Source organism: Alexandromys fortis, unplaced genomic scaffold (genome assembly GCF_014885135.2).
Source record: "Alexandromys fortis isolate MF-2015 unplaced genomic scaffold, M_Fortis_MF-2015_v1.1 scaffold_86, whole genome shotgun sequence".
Taxonomy (NCBI): domain Eukaryota; kingdom Metazoa; phylum Chordata; class Mammalia; order Rodentia; family Cricetidae; genus Alexandromys; species Alexandromys fortis.
This window is the reverse complement of record NW_026067965.1, coordinates 2,677,611-2,695,685: the sequence shown is the minus strand read 5'-3', so window position 1 is coordinate 2,695,685 and position 18,075 is coordinate 2,677,611. Positions and strand designations below refer to the sequence as shown.

The 18,075-nt window shown below is 47.7% G+C and overlaps 1 protein-coding gene and 2 long non-coding RNA genes across 4 annotated transcripts in view; 1 reads left to right on the top strand and 2 right to left on the bottom strand.

Annotated features, from left to right (window-relative positions):
• The window catches only part of LOC126508728 (uncharacterized), a 5,755-nt gene extending 4,464 nt beyond the window's left edge, over positions 1-1,291 (bottom strand). Inside the window, exons 1-2 of the long non-coding RNA XR_007593945.1 lie at positions 1,236-1,291; positions 369-473 (exon numbers count right to left, since the gene is read on the bottom strand). This is a non-coding gene — a long non-coding RNA (uncharacterized lncRNA). The remainder of the gene's footprint in view (positions 1-368; positions 474-1,235) is intronic.
• The window catches only part of Pde8a (phosphodiesterase 8A), a 121,182-nt gene extending 110,149 nt beyond the window's left edge, over positions 1-11,033 (top strand). For both annotated transcript variants that reach the window (XM_050154123.1, XM_050154122.1), the window contains exons 15-22: positions 182-230; positions 406-541; positions 1,530-1,728; positions 3,165-3,382; positions 4,583-4,712; positions 6,605-6,772; positions 9,360-9,489; positions 9,889-11,033. In XM_050154123.1, coding sequence (XP_050010080.1) covers positions 182-230; positions 406-541; positions 1,530-1,728; positions 3,165-3,382; positions 4,583-4,712; positions 6,605-6,772; positions 9,360-9,489; positions 9,889-9,995 — 1,137 coding nt within the window. In that variant the 3' untranslated portion in view covers positions 9,996-11,033. The remainder of the gene's footprint in view (positions 1-181; positions 231-405; positions 542-1,529; positions 1,729-3,164; positions 3,383-4,582; positions 4,713-6,604; positions 6,773-9,359; positions 9,490-9,888) is intronic.
• Positions 3,395-9,349, bottom strand: LOC126508729 (uncharacterized). The gene is made up of 3 exons (XR_007593946.1): positions 6,954-9,349; positions 5,757-5,875; positions 3,395-4,180 (listed from the first exon to the last, which is right to left on the bottom strand). It is a non-coding gene; the product is annotated as an uncharacterized lncRNA (long non-coding RNA).
• Positions 11,034-18,075: the final 7,042 nt, after the last annotated feature.

The following is an 18,075-nucleotide window of genomic DNA, read 5'->3' as shown; positions in this document are numbered from 1 at the left end:
CCCCCCCCCCCCCCCCCCCCCAAAAAAAAAAAGGTGAGAAAGAAATGTGGGCAGCCTGCTGGACTGGGCAGCCTTGGAGTGGTTGCCTGGATCACCCTCTGGGGCTGGCTACCCAGGCTACCTACGGGGAAAGAAGAAGAGCTATAACCAGGCCTTTTCTTGTGTCCTTGATTTCCACCAGGATGGCTTACGAAGGTTTTCAGGAAATGAGTATGTTCTTGCAGCAAAACGTAAGTTCTGTTTTTACCCCGTTAGAGCTCTGTAACAATGCAATCCAGGCTACAGGATTGTTCTCACCAGTAAGTTCTGGGTGTGCCGTAGTGCCCCAGAAACAAAGCCGCCATTTCCAGTACACCAGATACACAGACCTGCTAATGTTGTTCTCCAAATCACGTCACATTGCAGATCTGCAGCCGATTCCAAGCGATGTCTCCAGCCCTGTCGCCCTTCATGATGTCCCACCGCGGATTGCCCTGGCCATAGAAAATGAAGAAAACTGGGACTTCGACATTTTTGAGCTGGAAGCAGCTACTCAGAAAAGGTGTGTTGAGCTGGTTTCCCAGGGCCTGGACAGGGAGCCGCCCGAGCAGCACTGGTGTGGGTGGAGACAGAGGCTGAGGAAGGAGTAGTGCGGTTTGCCTAGCTGTGATGGTTTTCCTGTGACATGGGTTTCTAATTCCTCTAGTGTGTGGTACTCTATGAGATAGCAACAAAGAATCTCCTGCCCCAAAGCCTAGAACAAATATTCTTAGTTACACATCTGATAAGCTAGTCTCGGATCTTGGTTGCAATGTTGGTGGCCCACCCAGGGACACTCCACCGTAGTTACGCTCATCGGCTTACGGTTGCAGAGTGGGAGTTTGGGTTTTGCCAAGTAAAAGCTGTTAACCACAGGGGTCTTGGCACATAGGACTGGACGTCCACAGCCAGTGTCAGTCAGGAGTGTGGTCTGGTTTTGGGAGAGATGGGTCACCAGGTCTCATCCCACTGGGTGAGCTGTCTGTACTGAGACCCCCACTTCACACAACCAAGCAGAGTGGACAGGTGTGACCCCATGACATGTGAGTCTCAGAGCCCCTAGTTCATATACCAGAACCATTACATCTGTGAAAACTGTGTTACGGCTGAGCAAGTTGAGTCCTGTAATGACCTCTGAGATGGCTTCCACGGGACAGATTTCTAAACCTTCCAAGCCAAGCCAGTAAATCAAAGTGCCATCTAAGGAAAGGCCTTACCTGCTGGTAGCCTCCTTTAGACTATAACGCCTACTTCGGATTGTTGGGGTGATCAGGCATCTGTCATGTGGCTGTGTCCAGTCTGCAGTCATGGTGGTTATTTTCCTCTAGACGGGGCATCAGTGGGGACAGGAGTCTGGGAAAGGGATGGTTCTGGAGACTCCACTGATGCAAGCAGGGCATTCTGGGTATTCTGCAGTTGGCTTGGATTTGCTTGTTGGTACTGAATCTCTTCAAAAGCTGAGGACCCTGGTTCTTCGCTTTGTTTTATATTGCGGATATTTTTCGTTGTAGGCCTTTGATTTATCTAGGTCTTAAAACGTTTGCTCGTTTTGGAATCTGCGAGTTCTTACGATGCTCCGAGGTGATGCTGAGGTCGTGGTTTCAGATCATTGAAGCCAGCTACCATGCATCTAACCCCTACCACAACTCCACACACGCGGCTGACGTGCTCCACGCCACTGCGTATTTCCTGTCCAGAGACAAGATAAAGGTGAGCCAGTGTTTGCACTCTGCCTTAGCAGCAACTGTAGGGAGAGTCTAGCGCTTCTGCTCCCGTTGCCTAACTCACGTGTGTGCAGTCCTCGCGTGTGTGCAGCTTGGCATGCGAAGGAAGCCAACCGGGAGATTCTGCAGGCTCAGCCGGTCCTTGAGAGTGTAAGAAGCAACATGCAGCCTCTGGGGACAAAGTCAACAGACAGGGCAGGCCAGCCAGAATCACCACCTCAGCCCCTCCCTGTCTGACCATCTGACTTCAGACAGAGAGCTCCTTCTCATTTTCCTACCCAGTGAGGTCCATCACACTTCTCTCTTGGCCCCTCTGGAGCACCCTCACAGTGCTGCCATTGCGTTCTTTCCAAGTCAGCACCCCTGACTGTGACCACCGTGCTGAGCAGTCTTACCTGCTCCTGAATATCTTTTTAAGAATTACTTTATGAGTGCTCTATCTAAATGTATAACTTTATGCCAGGAGAGGGCATCAGATCCCACTGTAGATGGTTGTGAGTCACCATGTGGGTGCTGAGCATGGAACTCGGGTCCTCTGGAAGAGCAGCCATCTCCCCAATCCCACCCCTGAATCTCTCATACTAGGCATAATGTTCTGAAGCTCAGTTTATAGTGGTAGACGCTGAATCACAACAGAACTAGAACTTAACAGTTAGTGTCTGTCAATCACTACACATGCAAAATGGCTGAGAAAACTCAGATCCATAGAGAAGTAAAACCACAAGGACAGATGTTTTGAAATTTTCTTTTTTTAATAATTTATTTTATGTGCTTGGTGTTTTGCCTGCATGTATATGTCTTTCTGCATGAGAGTGTCAGACCTTGGAGTTACAGACAGTTGTGAGCTGCTATGTGTGTGCTGGGACATGAACCCAGGTCCTCTGGAAGAGGAGTCAGTGCTCCTAAACACTGAGCCATCTCTCCAGCCCTGTTAAATAGCTCTTGACAATTTTTTTTTTAACTATATATAAACCTTTTTAGAGCCCTGGAAGAGGTGAAGAAATTCCAGATCATTTTACCAAATCCATAAGACCTTATGTTAGCTAAAAAATATAGTTCAGAAAAGGATTGGAAAGGTAGGGCAGCTCCCAACTAAGATAAGCCGTGTTTATTTTTGAAGTTATTATTTATCTTGACTTGCATACTATGGCTAAGTCAGGAACCCCAGGCTCTGGACTGGTCTGCAGTGGGTCTGGAGAAGGCTGGCCGCATCTCACCTGTGCTTGGATGAGCTGGGCAATCCAGGATCCAGTAGCCATGTGCAGAGACAAGCTGCTTCAGAGCAGAGGGAACAAGATCTGCTCAGACAATGTGGTTCCCTCGGGAATCAGAGAAATCTCTTTAAAAAGGCAGAGAGAAGCCTTGTTGAAGGCTTGTTCCGGTGTCACGCACACTGGTTTTCAAAAGAGTTCTTGTTTGCAGGAAACTTTAGATCCAATTGACGAGGTTGCCGCCCTCATCGCTGCCACCATTCACGACGTGGATCACCCTGGGCGAACCAACTCATTCCTCTGCAACGCAGGCAATGAGCTGGCTGTGCTGTACAATGACACCGCTGTGCTGGAGAGCCACCACGCAGCACTGGCCTTCCAGCTGACCCTTGAAAACGACAAGTGCAATATCTTTAAAAACATGGACAGGTAAGAGCGGACTGTTGCCAAGACGCCAATGCTGTGCCTGCAGTGTGACCTGGGGCACTCCCGCTGTCCTCAGCACCATCCTAAAACAGGCGCAGCACCCTCAAACCTGGGACCAGGCTCTCCTCAGTAAGCCCCCACTGCTGCTCCTCCACACAGCCCATGCTGGGCTGAACCTGGCACACCCCTCTTTGCCTCCTGCACACGTCACTCCCCTGAGGAAGCATTCTCTGATCCTCATGCTAACCGGAACTCAAAATTGCTCAGTCCCAAGTCCATTTTACAGCCCTGTCACATTACCAGATGCCTCAAAGTCTCAGTGTCACGCATCTTTTTCATCAGTAACTTTGCATCTAGCCCAGTGCCTGATACATAGTAGAGCTCAAATGGGGTAAAAAGTGTCATGGGGAATACTTTAATTTGAATTTTTAAAGAGTGTCCTGACTTCACAAAACTCTGTTGTACCATGTCTAATATTAGGCCCACCTCTGAGATTCCAAGTTTTACTCACATCCGCTAGTGAGCACATAGTCTTCAGAGACTCCATAAGACCTAGGGTTTCCAGTGCTGTGGTAAAACCTGCGACCGAAGCACCTTGGGGAAAACAGGGTTTGTTTGATCCTGCAACGTCTAGATAGCTGTCAAATCACGCAGGGGAATCCTCTGAGGGAAATCTCAGGAACCTGGGACAGGAACATCCCAGAGGCCGTGGAGGAACAGTGTTGATGACTTGTAAACTAGGGCTAATGGAAGGGCCATCCGAAGTTCTCTGCGTCTCCGGGTTCCTCCATGCAGGGCACACTGTCAATGAATATGGAGATGGTGGCTCTTGCCTGGCGTAGTGGCACACGTCTGTAATCCTAGCCTTAAAAGGTCGTGGGTTTGAGGCCATCCTGGACTACACAATTAGACTGTCTTCAGAGAGGAGGGAGAAAGACGGGGAAAGGGTTTTGCTAGTCCCAGCTAGAACCTATCTTGTCCTGAGAACTGTGTGCACCGTGCCCCAGTTAACCCCTGTGATAGGAAGCTACAGCATTCTGCCCGTTAGCTGATCTCTAACCAACCCCCTTTTGGTGACGCAGGCAAGTCTAACTTGAGTGGTACTGGACTGATAGCTGCGGTGGGCATACGTCCTGGAAAACAGATTGTAGCCCACTAGCCTGAATCAGTAGTAACCTATAGCATCCTCCCTGTCTGAAACAGGAACGACTACCGGACACTACGCCAGGGGATTATCGACATGGTCCTGGCCACGGAAATGACAAAGCACTTCGAACATGTCAACAAATTTATCAACAGCATTACCAAGCCCTTGTCAACACAAGGAGATGAGGTGAGAAACTCATCCTGAGGCTGCACGTGGGCTTCACACTCACCAGCACACGGAGAACTCAGGCCCAGTAGGGCCTTTGCTGCGCACGATGAATTTGGCTTTCCATTTTTCTTACTTTTTAAATTTGTTTTGTTTATTTATTTGCCTGTCTGTCTGTCTGTTTGTCTAGAGACTCTGTAGCCCAGACTGGCCTAGAACTCAGTGACCCTTCTACCTCAGCCTCAGGTGCTGGGATTAGAGGAGTGAGCCATGGCACCTGGTTGAATTTTGTTTTTCATTGGTTAAAAAAAACCCATTTAACATGCAGATATCTGGTAGGAGAACATGGTAGATCATGAAAATAGACATAGACGTGAAAACAAGTTTTCACATCTGCCGTTCCTGCGCACTGTCTCAAAATGTTTCCTCCTTTCTGAACATTCTAGGCCAGTTGGAGCCCTAGAGAGCTGTTTTGTTTGTTTTTTTAAAAACACAAAACAAACAGGTTCTAATTATGTGACCCTTGCTGGCCTGGAATTCAATAAGTGGATCAGGCTGGCCTCAATCTCACAGAAATCTTGCCTGTCTCTGACTCCCGAATGCTGGGATAAAGCTGCTTTATCCCCCCCCCCCCACTAGAGGGCTTTTAGCGGCCGCTCCCCGCGTATCTGATGGCGGCAGGAGAAGGGCTATAAGGTCCTCTGCTGGGATCACCAAAGTGACGGTATTGTCACCCTCATTTCTGGATTCGGGATATGGAGGCCACTGCTGCCTAGCAAGGGTGACGCTGACATCTGGTCAGAGCTGCCCGGTGTGGAGCAGGTGTCAGCTCCTGTCAATACCATCTCCTTGTCCAGAGAAAGGGGACGGTAGATCTCAAGTCAGAGGGACGTAGGGACACTCTGGATGAGTCCCCTCATCCCGACCCCTCCCCGGTCAGCAATTATAATGTGATGACACTTTCCACAGTTCCCACACTCATTGTGACTCCAGATCAAAAGAAACGGGCTTTGTGTCCTTTGAATGTCACAGATACTAAAGCAGTATGAGGGACTGTCACTTAACGTGATCTGGGTTCACTGAAGGCTGGTTCTCAAAACCCCTGTCGTGGAGCCGGTGAAGACTACCGCGGGGAGCAGGGGGTGGTTGGCCTCAGAGCTCTTTCGTCCTGAGAAGTAAATATCCTAAAAAGATAAAATCCAACCTTTGAGTACTTACCAGTGCGGGGTGCGGGGAGGGGGGGGAGGATGGACCCCAGAAAGACTGAGGAAAAAGAGAAGGGCAGATTTGCCAGTCACCAAGCTGCCTGGGTGTAGCACAGATTCTGATCGGTTTTTATAATAAAAACCCAGAGTCAGATATTAGTGAAACCTGAAAGATCAGAGGTGCAGAGTAGCCAGCCACTAGAGAACTCTTACCTCTGTGGAATCCTCAAACCGAGTGGGGTATCCTCTCTCTACAAGTTCTCAGACTGTAGCTCTGTCTTGAGCTCCTGTCTCCTCCCGCCTCATATTCCTCTCCCCTAGCCATATCCCTTTCTGTTTTCTCCTCCCTAGTGGTGGGCATGTGACTCCCACCAAAGAGATTAAAGGTGTGAGTCACCACTGCCTGGCTCTGATTCTTTTTAGACTAGATCAATCTTGTGTAGCCCAGGGTGGCTTTGAAGTCATAGAGATCCCTCTGCCTCTGTCCCCCGAGTGCTGGGATTAAAGCCGTGTGCCACCATCACCTGGCCTCTACTACTAACGAGTGATTAGCTCCACTCTCTGATCGTCAGGCAATCACCACATTAATCCTGCTGAACTCTCACTGGGCCGTGCTTCCTCTGTAGAACTTTGTATATCATAGACCCTAGGTAAAGTGGCTGGGCATGAAGGGCCCGTTTTGATTGCTTTGATTTCACTATGGTTCAGGAAACTGACAAAACCGAGGACTCCATAAACACTATGCTTAGGACTCCAGAGAACCGGGCTCTCATCAAACGGATGATGATCAAATGTGCCGACGTGTCCAACCCCTGCCGGCCCCTAGAGTACTGCATCGAGTGGGCCGCACGCATCTCAGAAGAGTATTTTTCTCAGGTGAGAGGCTACACCTTGATTCCTTCCACACAAACATGCGCACACACTCAAGCTGGGAATAGAAGAACATCGTGAGGCTGTGGACTTAAACTTAGAACTTCTTTAGAGTTCTCTTTTCTATCTTTGACTTAAAATTAGAAAAGAGAACTCTAAAGCAGTTCTGTCTTTGAAGAACACTTACTTTGTATATTTGTTGATAACAAATTGTTTTCTTTATCTGAAAATGTGATACTTTGTCTTCATTATTTGGACATCTTTAGATTTCTCCTAAAAGCAGTGTCCCCTCACATCTCCCTGGGAGAGAAGGAAAATAAAGTGCTAGAGTGTTTGCAGATTTGGGAGCAGACATATGCACATAGATCAGAGGGGACCAGGGAGAATGAGGGGCATTGGCGCCCAACAAGGGCCTGAATTGTGCACGCCTGTAATCCCTGCTCTTAGGAGGCAGAGGCAGGCAGATCTCTGAGTTTGAGGCCAGCCTGGTCTGCATTAGAGAGTTCTAGGCTAGCCAGGGTTACATCTGAGGCCAGAAGACACTGAAACACATGTTTAAGCTGCTATTAGAAGAAAACTGTCAACCCAGAACTCTGTATCTAGTGGAATAGCCTTCAAGGGTCAGGGCAAGATAAACTTGTTCTCAGATAAGGGGAAACTAGGAGAATTCATTACTGGTGAACCTACACTGTAAGAAATGCTGCATGGAGTTCTCAGGAGTGGAGAGGAAGTGATCCAGATGCAAACCCAGGCATCTGTAGAGATACAGCCATACCTGGGCGTCTGTAGAGGACATGGCTATACCCGGATGTCTATAGAGGACATGGTTATTTTAAGCAAAGGTTCTCATGTTGATTGTTGGGTCTGTACTGTAAATAATGAGACAGAAAAAGGATGTAGGACTGAATGGCCTTACACGGTCTAAGATGTCTGCTGAGCTCAACACCGAGACCGAATGCAGGGCGTCATCCACAGTTGTCATAGCTCAGTAGGAAGAGGTAGGGAATGGGAAGTAAATAACAGCATTATTACATTCAATTCCACTAAATAGTAATAAGTGGAACACTCCCTTAAAAGACCATTTGTCAGAACAGATGAGGCGGGGCATGGTGACACATACCTGTAATCTCAGCACATGGAAGACTAAGGTGAGAGAGGACCAAGAGCTCAGGACAGTTCCTTAGGGACACTGCACCTCCAAAACCAAGCAAAACGAAAACAAAAGTTCAACTACGGGCAGACCAGAAAAGATACTGTCAATATAAAGACTGGAAAGATGGCGGGCCCAGGCAGGTACAATGTGCAGATTATACACATAAGACACCAAGACAGGGCACTGCATTTCCTAATGGAAAAGGGCCGATCGCCATAGCGCATGTGCACTTAATATTGGCAGAATCACAAGTCACCTCTAGTCAGCAGCTTAAGATGTTGTTGAAGATAGGATCCGAACACGTGTGGCAGAAATAATGGCAGCCGTAGAGATTATGTGAGAAGGGAAAGAGCCAGGAACACCTCCCGCTCATCTTGAGGCTGTTCTTACCCATGGTCAACACCAGACAAAGGCAGCACCACGCGACATCACAGTTTCTCAAGACCCTGAATGTCTCTACACTGAGTCCATCAGCATAAAGGGCTGTGTCATCACCCAGCAGGCCGTTCCCAGAAGTGAAGGCTGGCCGCTCACTCTAGTGATCCACCACAGGCCTAGAGGAGCAGAGCAGATGTCAGCATAGCTGTGGGAGTGGTAACCAGATGAGCCAACTCGGCTGTACCAACCACAGCAACAGCACACGATTTGCCTGTCACTATTAACATTGTAGGGGGGCACTAAACTCAGTCTTGCTGCTTTCTGAGTGTCACCCCAGCCAGTGCTGACTTCCCTGGTATCTGAGGCCGACCGACCCTCTTGTCCTCTTGAGTACTGGGCTTATAGGCACCATGTTGTTGGAGGCTGCTTGTTCGTTTCCTGGCCGCCCAGACTCCTGAAATAATCACACAGAAACTATATTATTTACAATACTACTTGGACAATAGCTTAAGTGTATTGCTAGCTAGCTCTTATGTCTAGAATTAACCATTTCCATTATTTTAGATTTTAACATGAGTGTCGCTGCCTATCCACAAGATTTCAGCTGGCAGCTCACGTCTTTCCTCTCTGATGGCTACATGGCATCTCTAAATTCCGCCTTCCTTCTCCCAGTATTCAGTTTAGTTTTCCCTATCATAGGCCATGACAATTTCTTTATTAACTAATGGTATTCACAGCATACAGAGGGGAATCCCACATTATCTCCTCTTTTCTGTTTAAATAAAAAGGTTTTATTTGTTTTTTCAAGACAAGGTTTCTCTGTGGCTTTGGAGCCTGTCCTGGAACTAGCTCTTGTAGACCAAGCTGGCCTCAAACTCACAGAGATCCACCTGCCTCTGCCTCCCGAGTGCTGGGATTAAAGGCGTGCGCCACCACCACCCAGCTAAAAAGGTTTTAATTTTAACATAGTAAAATTACACATAACAAAACAGGTAGCTAGTGCTACAGAGGCAGCCTGTGGCAGGGTGGGAGTCTGAGCTCACGGGGTGTTCCCTTTTGCAGACTGATGAAGAGAAGCAGCTGGACTTGCCTGTGGTGATGCCGGTTTTTGACAGAAACACCTGCAGCATTCCCAAGTCTCAGATCTCTTTCATTGACTACTTCATCACAGACATGTTTGACGCCTGGGACGGTAAGGAATCCAGCACCCTCAAGGAGGGACCTGCTAGTTAGTTGGTTAAGTAGCGTAGACTTCCCAGGTGGAACTGAGAGAAAGAAGCCATCCTGGAGGGCGAAGAGCCTGTCAGGTAAGAGGTACCCAGAGAGGTTCCCGAGGGTGTCCCCAGCTCCCTGAGCCCTGGGGGCTTCTCTGGGGGAAAGGTGCAGAGCTGATGCCCGCAGGTCAGGGGCGGGTCTACTCTCCCTGGAGTTTGCTATCACATTACTGCTGACTCCCTTGGCCTCCTTAAAATGCTGGGGCAGGGCATAGCTCTGTGGTAGAAGGCCAAGCTCCGCTCCCAGAAAGAAAATAAGGAAGCCTAAACCCATAAATAAAGCCGCATGAAGACACCACGTCCCGTTCTCTCCCCAGCCTTTGTCGATCTACCTGACCTCATGCAGCACCTGGATGACAACTTCAAGTACTGGAAAGAACTGGATGAGAAGAAGCTGCGCAGCCTCCGTCCCCCTCCAGAATAGAGTGGGCTGTACATCTGGTCTGGGGCTCTGTCCCTCCTGCCTTCTGCAGTGTGTTAGGCAGAGAGGCATTGCCTTATCTGCAGAGCCTGCGAAAGGACACGGGGACATCAGCCCTCTGTGGCCACCATCTGATGCCATGTCGCTGTAAGGCTCCTTAGTAAGAACTCTGGCTTGTATCAGCTCTACGTTACCACAAGCCCGAGGGCCCTGCAGAGGTGACCCATGGCAGGGCAGTGACCACCATCTCTCCTAGTTCCTTCAGTGGACAGGACAGCCATGGGGACGTGTCTCGAATCTCAGGAGGGCCAGCTGCTCGTTTCGGAACACTACTGGAAGTGACTTCTCCCTTAAATCGACTAGCAAATGAGACAAAGAAACTTAAGGTTGATTATCCCAATTATTAAATGTTTTATTTATTTTATTAGAAGTTTGACATTTTCTACGAATTTAAAAATACTTCAAAGCCAAAGCCACCTTTGTATGCCACAACCAAATTCACGATTCATTCTCATTGTTTGAGTTGGTGCACAGACTTATTTTCATAATGCAGATTAGAATATAAATGATACATTTTATCACACTATAGAAATGTTAAACCCTTGTTGTTGATGTTAGTGGGGAGGGATTTTTACTGGTGGGTCTCACTCTAGCATGCAACAGAGCAGCCACACCGCAGACCCGATTCTGAGCTGCAGCTGTGATCTCAGGAGTTGGCAGGTGTGTCTTGTCAGAGAGAAAGTTGGATGTGACCATTTTGTCCTAAAATTTTATAATTGCATTTCTAAGAGCCTGCCTTATTTTATACCATTTCTATAAAATATGTCCCAGAAAAAAACAACGCAAACCGGGACACTTAGTGGTTGATATTTTATAACTAACATGGGGTATTTGATTCTAGAAATGTATAAAGGTGATATCTCTTCATGTTTTTAATGAGCATAATACTATAAAGATGACACTTAATGAGATGTCAGAGTGTTAGTTTCATCTTAAACCTGTATTTTTTCTGGATGAAATTAAACTATTTGTTTTTAAGAAGTCCTTTGTTGCCATTTCTTTGGTACTGTCTAATTGAAAATACTTCTAAATTGTCTAATAATCTTTCAAAATTAGGAATAGACATTGCCTTCATAGAACAAACGAGCAACTGAACAACTCTCTAGGGTCCTGTGGACAGTTCTTCAGTGTGACCAAGGAGAACTGGCCCTTTATCCTACGCGAAGATAATGGACCTAAGACAACTAGGAAGAAGCATCGTTATCTTCCTTCCTAGTGCCAAGGAAGGAGAGGAAATGAACGCCACAAGCAGCCTCTGCCACCATGGGCTGAGAGACAGCAGAACAGGGGATTTTCACCACAAAAGCTGCTAATACAAGAAGAGAATGAGGGCCTAGCACTTCTGAAGATCTAATTACAAAGTGAATACAATGTTGTTTAAAGCAACAGATCTGAAAAGACCCACATGAGACATTCCAGCCCAGTGGTTCTTAACCTTCCCAATGCTGCAACCCTTTAAATACAGTTCCTCACGCTGTGGTGACCCCCAACCACTTGAGATCCAGGATGAGAGCAAAGGGGAGGCTCCAAACAAGGCCTGAGCTTGGACGATTTGACAGCTGCAGTCCTCGGAATTAAAGGGCACCCTGAATCCTGAGTAGAACATGCACTGTTGGCTTTCCGTGACCTTAACAGACATCTGAAACAAGGGAATCTGTTAAAAGGTTGTCTGGGCTCACTGTTTGGAAGTTTCAGTCCACACCCACTGGGCACTCAGTGGGGACTGAATGCGGAAGGAGGTAGAGTCCTATGATGCTCTTTTGGAACACGTCCCCCTCCAAGGCGAAGTCTCTACCACCTCCCAACAGCGCCAGCCTGGGAACTAAGCCTTTAAGATGTGGCTTTTTGTTCGTGATTCCTCCCCCCCCCCCCCCAAGACAGGGTTTCTCTGTAGCTTTGGAGTCTGTCCTAGAACTAGCTCTTGTAGACCAGACTGCCCTTAAACTCACAGAGATCCTCCTGCCCCTCTGTCTCCTAAGTGCCAGGATTAAAAGCATGCACCACCACCGCCCAGCTAAGACATGGCTCTTTAGGAGACCCCAAACTACAGCAAGACATAAGACAAATCCACGCGCAGCCAGCTGTAGAACATGGCACTCAAGAGAAAAAAACCTGGAGATTGCCACTGGGGGGTCTCAGCTGCCAAAACATCAAAGGAAGCTCCCAACCTAGACTCGCTTAGCTACACCAGTGTTCAAAAGTGACCACAGGTAACTTCAGATGTGGAGACACAACACAGTTCATTAGAGCCTCCCTGAAAAGGCCAGAGATGCCCTCCAGAAAAGGGACAAACATCCCAGCAAAGATAGCCAATGAGTGTGAGTGTGTGTCTATGTGTATGAGAGAGAGAGAGAGACAGAGATACACACAGAGAGAAAATGGGGGTGTGTGGGCAGTAGCAGTGACAACCAGGGATGGAGGAAACGGGTACACAAAAGGTAAGCTAATTGTTAAAGAGGTCAAGATAGAATTGTCCTTGACTATCACCAGAAAAGCCTGCAGAAGTTGTCAGAGGATTCAGGACAGAACTCAAAATGACCAAGAGGAGAGCAAGGATAGGCCATGAACAACACAGCCATTAGGAGACAGGGTGGGGTGGGGACATAGACTAGAAAAGGTAATAGGGGACGCATGCATACAAATAACGGGTGCAGAACTCTGTAGAAATGTGTAAAGACACTTTCTGACATGAAAACGTAGAAAGTCAGGGGCTGGAGAGGTGGCTCAGAGGTTGAGAGCACTGGCTGCTCTTCCAGAGGTCCTGAGTTCAATTCCCAGCAACCACATGGCTGCTCATGACCATCTGCAATGAGATTTGGTGCCCTCTTCTGGCCAGCAGGCAGACATGCAGGCAGAACTATGCATATATTATTAATAAACCTTTTTTTTAAAAATGTAGAAAGTCTTAAAATTATACCAGAAGCTTGAGAAATCACAAAGGAAATATCCATAAAAGTTATAAATTCTAAGAAAGATGTAAGATTTGGACGTGATCCACAGAAGTCAGAAGGTTATGGAATATTATGGTACACATCACAAAGGCCCTTTGGATTAGCACACTCTAGAACCGACCACAGCCACCAGATAGGAGAAAACAAACTTCTCACACGTCAGCAGTGGAAACTGGGCTGTCACCACCACTTTGGAGAGCAGTCTGGAAAAAAATATAAATCCTAACTCAGCAACTTTGGATCTTAGACTTTCCGATGCTCGCTAGGAGATATGTTCAAAGGATATGCTTCTGCCTGCGGTCCTATCGTGCTGAAAAGCTAGCAGTGGCCCGGATGTCCTCGGGAGAATAAGGAAATAATGGTGTTGTATACGAATTACGGTATTTTGGCTTCTAAAGCTCCCCAATGACAGTCCTGCTGCCCGATGTTCACAGCTCTGGCCAGGATCTGATGACGTCGTCCTTCTAACCATGAGAATATGGCAGAAGGGGTGGGCACTGCTTCCAGGATCTGGCTGCAACTTGGTTCCAAGGGCTGCTGCAGGCTCTTCAGGAGGTGACTGCCAGCAATCCCGCTCTGTCCCTTGACTGGTCAGTTTATCATTTCAGTCTCTCTGCGTCCACACTATATTCCCTGTGTGTCTGTGTCCCCCTCATCTCACAAGGACACCAGTCACTGTACTCAAGAACCACTGCAAACTGAAGGAGCATCTCACAATTCTTACATGAGGTTGCATTCTGAGGGCACCGCCCCCGGTTCCTTGCTTAGTCTAACAAAGCAGTTATAACATCTCCGGCTAGGCCCCTGGGGACAGGAACGTCAGAGCACAGCTGACAGCCAGCAAGAACCGAATCCTGGAGTCAGCTCTCCCAGAAACACCTCACAGCTCAGAGACTATCAAAGCTCCGTTCCTCACCCAAGTAAACCAAGGCAGCTAAGCGCTGTTGTTTTGGTCTTTTTGTTTGGTTTGGATTTTCAAGACAGGGCTTCTCTGTGCAGCTCTGGCTGTCCTAGAACTCACTGTAGACTAGGCTGGCCTCAGACTCAGAGATCCACCTGCCTCTGCCTCCAGAGTGTTGGGATTAAAGGCATGCGCCACCGCCACTCAGCTGGCGGTTAAGGGTTTTAAGCCAGTAAGTTTTGAATTTGTTTTTTGTTTTCTTTTGTCTTCCCCAAAGCAATACAGTCTCCACACCAACTATATTAAGCATTCAGAAAAATGAGTTAGGGCTCTGGTGTCATCTGGGGGAAACTTACAAGAACAATAGAGTGAAGAGTCAAAGAAGTACTGTGATACCCTTTGCAGAAATGTCTTCTGATTTCAAAATCAAAACACGGTTGGTGCTATAAAAATTAGTTCGTGTTTAAACTATAAGTTTACAGATCCTGTGAATTGCCTTGTGTACCAGTGGCCTCACTAGCCCAGCAGAATGTTCGACATATAAAAATCTGTTAATGTTATCCACCACATAAACAAACTACAAGGAAAATAACCATGTGATCATCTCATTAGATGCTGAAAAGGCCTTTGACAAAGTCCAACACCCCTTCATGATAAAAGTCTTGGAGAGATCATGGATACAAGGAACATACCTAAACATAATAAAGGCAACATACAGCAAGCCGACAGCCAACATCAAACTAAATGGAGAGAAACTCACAATGATCCCACTGAAATCAGGAACAAGACAAGGTTGTCCACTCTCCATTTCTATTCAGTACAGTAGTGAAATTTTAGCCAGAACAATAAGACAACTAAAACAGGTCAAGGGGCTACAAATTGGAAAGGAAAAAGCCAAAGTATGACTATTTGCAGACGATATGATAGCATACGTAAGTGACCCCAAAATTCCATCAGAGAACCCCTACAGTTGATAAACACCTTTAGTGAAGTGGCTGGATACAAGATCAACTGAAAAAAAAAACCAGTAGCCCTCCTGTGTACCAATGACAAATGGTCTGAGAAAGAAATCAGGGAAACAACACCCTTCACAGTAGCCACAAGTAATATATCTTGGGGTAGTCACCAAGCAAGTGGAATACCTCTATGACAAAATCTTCAAGTCTTTACAGAAAGTGGAGAAGATATCAGAGGACGGAAAGATCTCCCGTGCTCATGGGTCGGTAAGATTAACATAGTAAAATTGGCCATTTACCAAAAGTAACATACAGATTCAATGAAATCCCCATTAAAATCCCAACACAGTTCCTTACAGACCATGAACGAACAATACTCAACTTCATATGGAAAAATAAAAACCCAGGACAGCTAAAACAATCCTATTTAATAAAAGAACTTCTAGAGGTATCACCATCCCTGATTTCAAAGCTTTGCTATAGAACTGTAGTAACAAAGACTACATATTGGCGAAGACCCAGACGTAAATCTGCACACCTACATCCCAGCACTCTGAGTTTGAGGCCAGCCTGGTTGACAGTGCAAGTTCCAGGGGACTGGAGAGATGGCTCAGAGGTTAAGGGCATTGCCTGCTCTTCCAAAGGTCCTGAGTTCAATTCCCAGCAACCACATGGTGGCTCACAACCATCTGTAGTGGGGTCTGGCACCCTCTTCTGGCCTTCAGGCATATACACAGACAGAATATTATATACATAATAAATAAATATTAAAAGAAAGACAAAGCGAGTTCCAGGACAGCCAGGGCAACCCATGAGAATAACCGTTGAACTCTGAAACACATCAGGAGCGAAAAGACCGAGAGGAAAACAGCACTGCAGAAGACACATCTGAGACAGACTGTAGTGTCATTTTAAAACGTGACAAAGACGTCCAGTTGACAGGCGTACAACAACGATACCGCAAGTGTTAGGAAAATGCTGCCTGACATGGCAGACTGGGTCGTGATCTAGCACAGTGTGCACGGAAACACCACCAGATGCTGACAGGAATACAGCGAGCCGCACAACTGGAAAGCACAAAATGGTATAGCCATGTCTAAAGGTAACTTGGTAGTTTAAAAACAAACTTATTTTTAAAGGTGTGTGTGTGTGTGTGTGTGTGTGTGTGTGTGTGTAGGAGCCCAAGGAGACGAGGAGACTGGGTCCCCTGGAACCAAAGTCACAAGTGGTTGTGAGCCACCACGTGGGTGCTGGGAGCTGAACTCAGGTCCTCTCCAAGACCAGTGGGCTCTTAACGGCTGAGCCATCTCTCTAACCCCAGAAAACACTTTTTACCACAAGATCTGATGAGCACAACCCTTGATATTTGCCCAAAGGGCCGAAACTACATCCACATAAAATCTGCTGGACGTTTAGGCAGGGGCTTGACCTCTGAGCTAAGTCCCCAAGCCCAATATTCTTTTTTTGTTGTTTGTTCTTACTGGTAAACCAGGCTGGTCTGAATTTACAGAGATCCTCCTGCTTCTACATCCCCCAGTTCTAGGATTAGTAGATCAGGTTGGCCTGGATCTCGGCGATCCATCCATTTGCCTCTGCTTCCCAAGGGCTGAGATTAAAGGCACATGCCATCGAATAAAATCTTAATATGTTAATTCTTTATAAGTGGAAAACAGACATGTAAGGCATGGCATAAGCCCTAGATTGCACTAGAGAAAAACTTGAGATGTCACCTGTTTAAAGGGAAAGGAGGGAGGGAGGGAGGGAGGGAGGGAGGGAGGGAGAGGGAGGGGGGGAGAGAAAAGGAGCAGAAAACTTGCTTCCTACTTTCTTCAAAGAGGCAGCTGCTGGAAGAAGTGGCCACTGAGTCACAAGGTTGCCTTTTCCCTGGTGGGCCCCTGAAACAATGGGCCGGGCGGGAGTGGAGCCCCAGCAGCTCACACAAGCCAGGAAGAGGCTGAATCAACTTAATTGTCTCATCCTGCTGTGCCCAGAGGAAACCTCAGACCTCACAACCGTCCCGCTTGTGGCCACGCAGCCTGTTAGCGGGTCCTGAAGGAAAGACTCCAAGGAAACAAAGTCCTCCAGCCACAAAGGTCTGAGCCCTGTGGCCCTGGCACCCCAGGGAAGGCGCCGGCCCTCCCTGCAGAAGGAACAGCGCCCAGCGCCAGCGGGACGTGTTTCCACCCGCCACCCTTCCCGTTTCCTCCAGCCCCGCTGCGCCACAGCCTCCAACCCCACCTGCAAGGCCAGGTTCCTGGCTGGTGGAGCAGGGCCCTGTTTAATCTAGAAGGATGTACACTCAGCCTCCAGGAAGCAATAGAATTACCTCAGGGGCCAAGAACAGCACTGTGGGAGAACAACGTGGGAGGGTCCAGGACAGATCAAGGCTCTCTTATTGTCCCGAAGAGAAAGGGGAGCCGAGTGGAAATTATATAGATGGAGGGGAGGGGAAGAAGCTTTCTAAACATAGGGGTAGAGGTTGGAAAATAGCTTGGTGGTCAAGGGCACACTGCCCTTCCAGGGATCGATCAGAATTGAGTTGGCAGCGCCCACAACCACCTCTAACTCTACCTCCAGGGGCTCTGGCGCCCTCTTCTGGACTCCAAACTCATGTGCGCCCACCCTTCCACATGTACACAAATAAAAATAGGAGTAACTGTTTAACATATCCAAGGACGGAAAGACAATTTTTTTTTTTTGCTTTTTGAGACAGGGTTTCTCTGTAGCTTTGGAGCCTGTCCTGGAACTAGCTCTTGTAGACCAGGCTGGCCTCAAACTCAGAGATCCGCCTGCCTCTGCCTCCCGAGTGCTGGGATTAAAGATGTGCGCACCATTGCCTGACCAAAAATAAATTTTTGGGAGAGTGAGAGTCCTTACAAGAGTAAGGACTCTTGTCAACGAACACTCCTGAAAGGAAGCTGAGTCTGCAGAGAATGACTGACTGATTCGTTCCGGTCCTGTGGGGAGACTGGAATCTTGCGGGTCTAGAGGCTAGTCATCTATTTCAGGCTGGTTCAAGTCTCAGAATAGCCATCCCTTGTCCATCTGTGCCAGAACTAATATCTGACTAGTAGACAGAAGCATTTCAGAAAGCTGTGCGGTGGTGATACATGCCCGTAATCCCAGCACTCAGAGGCAGGAGGATTTCTGAATTTGAGGCCAGCCTGATCTACAGAGTGAGTTCCAGGACAGCCAGGGCTGCACAGAGAAACCCT